We start from the raw sequence: 10,493 nt of genomic DNA, 5'->3' as shown, positions 1-10,493 counted from the left end.
AACGAGATAGAGGTAATATTGTCAATATAAGAATGTTAGTTTATTACTGCAGTAAATTTTGATGATTTTCTCTATATATTATTCATATATATGGTTATATTATGCAAATACAAATTAACATTTTTCTGGTATCTCTTGACACCCAAAAATAGTAGAGATAACATATGCGGTGTTAGTATATTTTAAACCCAAAGTCTATTGTTAATATAGGTTCAAAATATATGTTAAACATACAAAAATTTAAGAATTTTTTCCCGTACTACGTACGGGACCGAAAACTAGTTCAGTTATAAATTACTTATCATGTCAACTTAAAACAGCTATTAAAGTGACTGATGTCCCAATACAACATTTATAAGTGATATTTTATCAAAAACATTCATTAAGATAATTTGAAGCTTTTACAGTACATCATTCGAGGTTTCTACAAATAGACCCAAAATGCTAATAATAAGAAAACTATAATTCATAAACTTCGATCACTGGCACTGGACAGTTATACGTGTTGAAATATTTGATGTCACTGTTATTTTTCAAGTAATAACTCATGGGTTGTAAGTTTGCATATCTGTAATTGATCACATGTCAAATATGATAACGAAACTTTATTAATAAAATGTTAAACAGATAACATATAATATGGTTCATGAAACATCTATCTCAATCACGCAACTTCTACTTTTGTTATGTTGCCCACCTCATCTTCCTTTTTCCTTTTAATATTATCAGGATCCACCTTCTTTTCTACTCCACTATTTTTTTATCTTCTATAATTTTAGTAATACTTATCCCCATTTGTATTTGACGGGAGAAAACAACTTATCACTAATCATATTATCGATACCACGTTTGAGCTATAATCCAATTGCTAAAGTTATTAGACTGAATTTTTACGAGTTAAAATGTGTGATACTTCTAGTATGCAGATAGGGAGAAGACTCGATAAAGTTAAGACGAATAAACTTTTTTATGGAGTTATGTGGACACGCATCAATACCCACATGACTCTTAAGAGCGTCTGAATCAATAAGACACTATAAATTGGACCATAGAAAGAAAAGATTAAAAAGAAAAGAGACTGATCTACATTAACCCGAAAGGGAGAGACTTACGACGAAAGGTGATGTTCTAATCACTCCAATGTAAGAGACGTGTAAAAAATGAGAAACAAAATCTTATCCTTAATCATATCATACTATTGGTACCACGTTGGAGCGTAGCCTTTTGCCAAGTTAATTAGGCCGAATACGCCGACTTGATTAATTACATCACAAGTTTTCTCCAATCGATAGTTAACCGACTTATCTTTTTTTTCTTTGCTAGAACTGACTTATCTTTTTTTTTTTTTTGAATAATCCGGTGTATCCTGGCATCCACCGAAGTGGATCCAGACTAGCGGCGAGTGTCCGTATCAGCCTACATTATCGGCCGGAGTACGCCTCGGTCACCGGACACTGGAGGAACCCAGATTTTAAATTTAACCCCCAGTGGCCAGCGGGATTCGAACCCGGGTCCGTATTGGAGTCGAAGCTCCCTCAAAACCACTAGGCCGTCCTCGCTTGGTTAAAATTATAAACAACATTCGTTATGTTATTTAAAAAATATATATATATATATATATATCTTAAGACTAGGCCTAGGCCTGGACGTTCAATGAGTTATCTAACTGTTATGAATTATCAATTGCTCTACTGTGTTTATCTCGAGAAGATTCAAAGTCAATTCGAACTCAAATTCAATGAGTTATCAGTATACACATGAATCTTAAGACTAGGCCTAGGCTTGGACGTTCGGTGGTCCATTCGGTATCAGTCCGGGTGATTCGGATTTTCGGTGTTATGTCCAGAATTATTATTTAGGTTTTACTAATTATTAGATCGGATTCGGTTTGGTTCTTTTCGGATTTGGTTCTTTCCGAGTTCTGTTCGGATCGGATGTAACCATTGTTTAAAATCGTCCAAAAAATATCTTTTTAAACCTCGAAAATTGACAATTTTTTTTATTTCAAAATATATAAATTATTTATAAATCTAACTAAATATTAGTTAAACTATCTAAATTAGCTAAAATGTATTCAAAATAACAAATTAAACAAACTATAAAAATATTTTGAATACTTTGAAATATCTAAATCACCTTAAAATATATAAAACATTAACATATTTAACTAATCGGATATTATCGGATCCTAGTTTGGATTTTAGTTCGGTTCGGATTATAACTCAACACCAAAGTACTAAACTCATAAGTCTCATTCGGATATTTTTGTATAGCAATTCGGATTCGGTTTTGATTTTTTTGGTTCAGATTTAGATAGGTATTTCGGGTTGAGGTAAAAACGCCCAGTCCTACTTAAGACATTACAAGTAGGAAAGTTTCAAAAGATTATGTCATGATCATTATTTACAAATTACAATGTAAGAGACGTGCAAAAGAAAAACAAGAGAGACATAGAGAATGCATAAAAATTGACACTTGAACATTCTTAAAGGGTCATAAATACTCATTTATTGATATGGAATTTTCAAAGACACGATTCTAACACCGCACGAACACACACCACACAAACATTCTCTGCTTCGTGACGCAACAAATCGGCAGCAACGACACAAATGATGAAAAGACTCGAACCTTTTTTACACGATTAATCAAAGTTCAAGGGATACTCATTAATCAAGAACAAGAACAAGAATCAAGAACCGAATCTAGAACCCAACAATATTTTACAGACAGAGGAATTAAAAACACACAAGATTTATTAAACAGATTAAAAATCAAGCAGGTGTAGTAGAAGTCCAGAAGACGTCCTTGAGAGCTGGTCTAAGAGCAGTACTGCAAAAGTTATTGTACTCAAGAGTGTCCCCATGATCTTTCTTCACCTCCACAACAACAAACGACGGAGCCACCGCGAATATCTCCGCCTCAACCGCCAACTTCCCTTTCCTGCCATTCTGTTTCCCTTCGATCCTCACTCTACACTCGCTCTTCCTCACATCAAACTTGTTCCCGACCTTCGCCGCTTCCTCAAGGCTCGATATCACGCTGCTCGCCGGCCGGGAAGTCGCGAACCTCATCTCTACCTTCTCCTCTTTCTTCTTCTCCTCGAACAAGGGCGAGAGATCAAACCCTTCGGACAACGCAATTATATGAAACGCGTTTAGCGTCTCCGTCTCTTCCTTGGACTTGTGCACGGACACATCAAGATCCTCAGCCTCTGGTGTTACCGCCACTGGCTCGTTTCTTGATCTAGTCGAGGGTTTCTTGAACCAGTGCGAGTCCATAACCTTGTCGATAGTGATCCGGGTATTCGGATTCGGATCCAGAAGCTTCGTCACGAGCCTCCTCGCATCTGAAGAAAACCACCCGGGACACTTGAAGTCTCCTCTGTAGATCTTCCTATACATGTTCACGAGATTATCATCCTGAAACGGCAAGTAACCAGCGAGGAGCACGTAGAGGATCACCCCGCAGGACCACAGATCCGCCTTAGCTCCGTCGTAACCTTTCTTTAGTATAACCTCCGGCGCAACGTACGCCGGAGTTCCGCACGTCGTGTGGAGAAGCCCGTCTTGCTTCAGATGCTCGGTGAAAGCAGAGAGACCGAAGTCGGTGACCTTGAGGTTACCTTCTTCGTCAAGCAAGAGATTCTCCGGCTTCAGATCTCGGTGATAAACCCCGCGGCTGTGGCAGAAGTCCACGGCGGAGATCAGCTGCTGGAAGTACACGCGCGCCGCGTCCTCGCGCAGCCTTCCTTTCGCGACTTTGGCGAACAGCTCCCCGCCCCGCACGAGCTCCATCGCGAAGTAGATCTTGGATTTGCTCGCCATCACCTCGTGGAGCTCGACGATGTTGGGATGCTTCACCATCCTCATCACAGAGATCTCTCGCTTGATCTGATCCACCATGCCGACTTTCACCACCTTCTCTTTCCCCACGACTTTCATCGCCACGCTTTTCCCGGTTGATACGTTGCGCGCGTGGTAGACCTTAGCGAATGTCCCGTGCCCTAGGAGACGACCTAGCTCGTAACGTCCGTGGAGGAGGCCCGTGCTTGCCCCAACGTCAGATCCATTCTCCACCGGTTTTGGTCCGACCATGTTTTTTATTTATTTTATTACAACGATGATTTTAAAAATTAAAAAGTAAAAATAAAACAGAAAAAAAGGTTTGATAAGCTTTCGATGTCCGGAGAATTCGAGAGTGTTGGATATGATCACCCGTCCTCGACGTGTTTACGGTGGCAGTTCCTGCCGCCGACAGATCGGTTAAACCGATCACACAGCTTAGTCTTCACCTGCGATGATCCGACCATCTCTCTGCATTCCCTTGAAAAGGTGTTTTCACTCTCGTTTTCTTTTTTATCAAAGTCAGTAGAAGAGGGAGAGAGAAACAAAATCTGAGTGAAACACGAAACTCGTTTTTTTACAGACAGAACCACCTTGTTTTTTTTCCACCGGTTCAAAGAGCCGACAGAGTAGTGTTTATATAGGTCTTAATGACCTTTGTAATTACGTGACTACCCTTATTAGTAGTGATAACTATACACCGTTTAGTCTCCGTTCACTGACCGACAGGTGTCGAGAGACTTCTTTGTTGGGGCTTCGGGATTGTCAATTATTTGATAGCGATGAAGGCACGTGTCCACAAGTTACCGGATGCGAGAGGGGTTTACTATTCTACCCCTCTGGTCTTTGTTTTAATAAGGTAAGATATATTTTTTGAAAGTCTCTCGTTGACCGTGCCTACTTAGCAATTTGCATTGCATGCATTGCATCTCTACAATGCATATGCTAACTGAGTCAAATATCATTATTAATTATTAATTTGATTTTGTTTCTGTATCTATAAAGATGTAAAATTTATTTTTAAAATATATTGTGTCATACAATGTAGGATGCTAGGACCTGACCTTACATTTTCTATAGATTCCTACCATTTTCTTCCTTTTATTTTTGTTTAATCGTTTTCATTTCTTGTGGTCCTTGTGGACCAATAATGTGTTGATTCTAGGGATTTCTACTTTTATCTCTGTTTTTTTGTACACGGAGACAGTAATACAAAATGGGAAGTTCGTTCTCTCCTTAGGCAGAGACTAATCTTGATCTTAATACGTCTGTAACTAATCTTTGAAATTAACATAACAAAATATATATTGAGCTGTGGATATTTGTAGCAAAGTATCACGTATACGTATAAGTTACGCTTCTTAGGAACACTAAAAAACAAAACCAATGAAAAGCTAATGCACAGTTTGTAAGCATAACACGCATTATGAAGTATTGGACAATAAAATCATTTACCAAGGAAATATAGGGATCATATTAGTAACTATCATGTATACTCACAGAACAAATGATTCTCAATATACTGAATGAGCATACATGATGCATCAAAGTATTTCTTATACAAACACTCGACAGTTTTCACGAGTTATAGTAACCAATTAACCAGTTCCCGAGGGCTAAAGTAAAGTTGGGATTAATCTAAAATTCACGTATGTCAGTCGCAACTTGTCAAGGAAACAATTTGGATTGGCTAGCACACAACAGGCAATTATGAAGTCACATGTGTGTAACTTTTGTATGGTAACGTAAATGTACAAAACACATACGTATATACAAACTTTTATACACAAATGAAAATACGTATACACATCTCAACACCATACGGCATAAACTGTGATTAGAGACATGATTGATTTCTTTGTTACTACCCGTAAACGCAAACAGCAGTTTGGTTGGTAACAGCTGTTGGATTTTAAAAGAATCATAGAAAATATTACAAATCGTTTCAAACTGCTATAAATTTCTTAAAAACAAAAATTGATTCCAAGTAGCGTTTGCAGTTGCAGACGGTTGCGAAAGAGTAAATTTCATTTTTAAAAGAAAAATATAAAAGTAAAAATAAAAATATTCAATAAAAAATTTTAAATTGAAATAATAGAAATACTAAAATATATACATTGTATTTTAATTTTTATTATAAAACTTGAAAACAAAAAAAAATATAATTTTAAAAAATTTAATAGTTTAAATTTATAAATATAATTTTATAAATATTTTAATAGTTATGATTTTTAATACTTTTATAATTCTATAAAATATAAATATTGTTAATTTATTATTTAACAACTCTGTATTTGGTAATTAATCAGTCATAAGTATTTCGCAAATATACTAATTTCTAACCGATGTATCATTCGTACAAATCTCTTAAAAACACTTAAAACTACAACTATCTGCATCCACAAATATCCGCAATCGCACCACAACCGCTGCGGTTACACCGTCAGGTCCTAAAATAATTTATACTACTATCTAACTTTTTGTCATTATCATTTTGTTATATTTTCTTATGATTTCTACATGTGTTGTATTTTGGTTTTAATTATAAGATACTAGTATTGAATTGATTATTAGCTAAATAACTCTTATGATATATGCTAATTTCGAAATTGACTCCCTGAAAAAAAAGTTTTCCTACCTCCGCCACTGAGTTTGAGTGGTGATGTATCAATACATCAACAACACATATCCAAACTATCTGAAGAAGAAGGTCATTACCAAACTGAACTGCCATCCAAAACTTTATCCTTTTAGAATTTAATCAGAATTTTCTTTTAGAAAAATATTAATAAGAAATTGTTAAAAATGAACAGAAATTAAACTGCATTCAGTGGCCCAACAGGATATCACGATGCTAATTTCCTCCTCGGCCACCAGAAACATTTGGGCGGCTCTCAGCGTCAGCGATACCAACCTTTACTCATGTGTGGACGTCTTCCTCCTTTATATTCTAGTGTATAATATTAGTTTTGAAAGATAATAAAAATTAGCGTTGCACTTCTGCGTCATCTAACATCATACATTCCAAACACGTTTTCGTCTATAGAAACGGAAATTGACCTCTAGTGAAATTTTTTAACTTTATGTCATCAGAAATGCATTGAAACCCTACGTGGCTACGTCACACACCGAAATTAGTTTCGATATTTACATTATAGTTTTCGTCTAACTTACTTGTCATTAAGATGTAAACGAGTACAATTGTTGTAATGATGTTTAAACTTTGAAGCGGAGCGCATATATATATTTAGTCAAGTGGTTCCACTGATTACAGTTAACAAAATACACTCTAGTTAACCTCGTTACGAGAAAACAATGTGCGACTAAAGCAGTTTGGAAAACTCCAATATATCGCACTCTCATATGAACCGCTTTCTCTCATAGGCCTTAGTTAAATATCTAACAAAATAATAATTAATAAGCAGCTTGCTTGTTCATTTTCACGTTCACGAGACTCGTTCATTGGCTTTTGTTCTGTCTCTCTCTTCTGTCGCTTCTCGTTAATAATTTATGTGAGAAGACTGAGATACACATACACTTGTACAATCACGCAAAATTGCTGACATCCATGGGAACATAGCTATCTTTAATATAATTTGATGTTGTTGAATCGCCAATAGCGCATGGGCCAATATGGTTTGTTTAGTAGTTTCTTATATCATTTATAATTGAATGTCAAATGGTATATACATGAAATTGTGTTGACACCTTGAAATGATATTGTATAATACAAATCAAATTAAAATTAAAACGATTGGAAAGACCATAAGTATCAATTTCGTTTCAAAATTAACTTTGCATGTCTTATATCATCCCTAAACCAGTCTTGAGTTTGAGCAAACAAACAATAAACATCGAGTTGGTTTGTTTAGAATCATATATATAATGCCACAGTTTCTTCTCTTCTTAAGGCATCCACGTCAGCTTCCTTTTAATGATTATGGGTCCCACGTCTCGGTTTGGTTTAGTCGAATTGGTTGGAGTTTGGTCTGGTCTGATTTGTGTTTCCGTGTTAAATCAGTGGAATTCTGCGTATTGTTTGAAAAATAAGTGAAACTCTCGAGTCAATTAGGGCTTCACTGTTATTCTTCTACAATTCAACCTTGCCGTCTCCCCTCCATTCTTAATCTGCGAAGCAAATGTCGTAACCATGGTGTTTGATTCCGAGAAGCAATCGATCGTTTTTCTTGGACATGTCGAGCTTCTCTTTTACACATCTTCGTTTGATATTTTTCCTCTTTTCTCCGTTTCACCAACAAAAAAATGCACTAGGTTCTGTTTATTGAGGGCTTTAGAAAGTCGTGAAATGCAATATGTAGGTTGAGTTTGAATTTTTCGTCTTAGGGTTGGAATTTTAGTTTAATTTCCATGTAATATGTGCAACTGGTGTTGGTGTGTAGGTTGGTGATTTATCTTCAGGTGGGATTAGCTCGGTCAAAGAACCTTTGATTAAGGAGAACACCACAGCCCAGAAGACTACTCTGTTCTTGCAGCCATTCCCCGTGAGTTCTTTTCTGTCGTTTTCTATTGTTAGGAAGTCATAACACCACCAACTGTGGTCACAGAAAGATTGTGGTTGCTATTAACAGATTATTGCCAATGTTTCTTCTAAAAAAGCTAATGTTTGGTTTGCACATGGTTCATACCAAGCAGACATTTGTTGCAGGTTTCTCTTACCAGCTCTTGGAGCTTTGCTTTTTGGTTACGAGATTGGTGCTACTTCTTGTGCCATTATTTCTATTAAGGTAACAACTTCACCTTTTCCTAAAACTGTGCTTAGGTTGTTCACGTGTATCCGCATGTGCCCTTGATTTTTCACTGCATATGTATTCGTTTCGTTGTCTAAGCCATGCACAGTTCTGGTAATTACTCTGTTTTTTCTCTCTTACTGTACAGTCTCCTAAGCTAAGTGGGATCTCATGGTACAACTTGTCTCAGTGGCTGTTGGTATAATTATGGTTTATCTTATTGAATATTGTTCATATTTTTTATGTTGACATTAGTTTACTCCTTGCAGGTTACAATAACTCCTGAAGTCGAGAGCAATCATTGCTGAGTTAGTGAGACTACATAAAGAGTCTGATCTCAGGCCGGAAAAGCCTCTGCACTGTCGGGGAGCTTCCTTTCACTTGGAAAGAGTTCGCTGTTAAGATCTTTGATGAGACGACAGTATCATCAATGGCCCTATGTAAGAGTTTTCTTCACTTACTCGAGTAATATTGTTTTCATTTGAAAAAATTGACATGTTTTTGTCTGGGTTTTGGTAGATGGGAGTGATCATATAAGGTGGCTATCAAGTTCGTTGCACGGACTAATATACAATCATGGTGTGGGTTTAACTTTAAACATCGGTAAAAAAGTGAACTTTAAGAGATTTGTTACTTTATTGTGCTTATGTACAGTCACATTAAAATTCTCTCCTTTGCTTTGTAGACATGGCTTCAGCTGCATTCAGTCTCTTCCTTTGATTGAGTTTTTAGCACAGCTTCTTGGAAAAGATGTCTTGTCATAGCCATTATCTGACTCTGATCGTATTAAGGTACAATGCTCTTCATCACATAGTATTAAGTCCTTGAATCTTCTCAGTACTGGTGATTGTAACGGATCAAGAAGTGTCTCAGGGGAGTGAAAGACGAGGTCACTTATAGAGCAAACGTAAGAAGGAAATGCGTGTTGCCGGTTTAATGACTCAGCCAACAAGAGAGCTTATGTTTCCTGTTGATGAGAACGCTATGATGAAGTCTGTTATTGAGTAGTTTCAAGAGAGAGATGCATGGGTTCACGATACAGCACACATATTTACCGTGTCTCCAAATTGGAAATAAGAAGAAGGCAAGCTATTTCCCTATGGAGGTAAAACTTAAACGTTGTTTTTTGTGTTCTTTTTATGAAGTTGTTCGCTGATTCGGTTTCAAAATGTAGGCGTGCAAAATCATGGTGGGACAGCAGATCACTGCTCTTTTGAAAGATACATGCCAGGAACCAAGGGATAGAGAAAACAATATTCTAAAGGTAATCTTTTCAATGGTTTCTTTTTGAGTTAGAAGTGAGGATTAATCTTGGTTTGCTGCAATCATTGACAACATAGCTCCCAAGGTATTATAATTTATTTTTACAATACGTTATAAACTAACTGATGTCAGTATAACATAAGTTAAACTGTTTGGCAGACTTTCAAGACCAATGAATCTGGATTTGTTGAGGTGGAAGGTGTGGAAGCATCGGCATCTGCGAGCAACAAGGTTAGAGGTGAAGATGATGAACCAAGTCCATCCGCATCTGCAGGCAAAGAGAGTAGCGATGAAGCTCCATCGGCGTCTGCAAACTGTGTTGAAGAGGAAGGTGGCCAAGCATCCACTTCTGCCAGCATCAAGGTTGGGGGAAAAGCCAATGAACCATATCCATCCGGTGTTGAAGGCAAAGAGGGTGACCGTAAACGCCCCGCGAGTGAAGAAACAAAACTGTTAATCGTCAACCCAAATTTGCTTCAGTCTCTTTACGGTTTCATAATTTAATATGCATTTCCTATTTCACACTCTTACATTTTTTTCCCCAATTTTCAGGTTTTTTTATTTGGCCCTTTACGGCTAACTAATCCACAAAGACAACAATTTTAAAAATCTTAATGTAAAAAGGGGTTGACAAATA

At 36.8% G+C, this 10,493-nt stretch overlaps 2 protein-coding genes across 7 annotated transcripts; one reads left to right on the top strand and one right to left on the bottom strand.

The window, feature by feature from the left end:
- Nucleotides 1-2,648: 2,648 nt before the first annotated feature.
- Nucleotides 2,649-4,449, bottom strand: LOC130508175 (CBL-interacting serine/threonine-protein kinase 6). Its single transcript, XM_057003472.1, has one exon. It carries the CDS (start codon nt 4,095-4,097, stop codon nt 2,775-2,777), a length of 1,323 nt encoding a protein of 440 aa, XP_056859452.1. The 5' UTR covers nt 4,098-4,449; the 3' UTR covers nt 2,649-2,774.
- Nucleotides 4,450-7,613: 3,164 nt separating this feature from the next.
- LOC108840702 (uncharacterized) lies at nt 7,614-10,493 on the top strand. Of its 6 annotated transcripts, XR_008942747.1 has the most exons (9): nt 7,774-8,347; nt 8,499-8,590; nt 8,742-8,792; nt 8,863-9,033; nt 9,113-9,196; nt 9,279-9,384; nt 9,467-9,698; nt 9,768-9,857; nt 10,016-10,493. XR_008942747.1 is itself a non-coding variant. In XM_057003473.1 (7 exons), exons 5-7 carry the CDS (start codon nt 9,615-9,617, stop codon nt 10,358-10,360), a joined length of 519 nt encoding a protein of 172 aa, XP_056859453.1. In that variant the 5' UTR covers nt 7,888-8,347; nt 8,499-8,590; nt 8,863-9,033; nt 9,113-9,196; nt 9,279-9,614; the 3' UTR covers nt 10,361-10,493. The 6 variants fall into 6 exon arrangements, 1 of the variants encoding a protein (XP_056859453.1); XR_008942750.1 differs by having other exon boundaries at nt 7,614-8,347; nt 9,279-9,698; nt 9,768-9,941; XR_008942749.1 differs by having other exon boundaries at nt 7,631-8,347; nt 8,742-8,788; nt 9,279-9,698.

The sequence above is a fragment of the Raphanus sativus genome, chromosome 2 (assembly GCF_000801105.2).
Source record: "Raphanus sativus cultivar WK10039 chromosome 2, ASM80110v3, whole genome shotgun sequence".
Classification (NCBI taxonomy): Eukaryota; Viridiplantae; Streptophyta; class Magnoliopsida; order Brassicales; family Brassicaceae; genus Raphanus; species Raphanus sativus.
The sequence above is the reverse complement of the archived record's forward strand: the minus strand, read 5'-3'. Positions and strand labels throughout refer to the sequence as shown.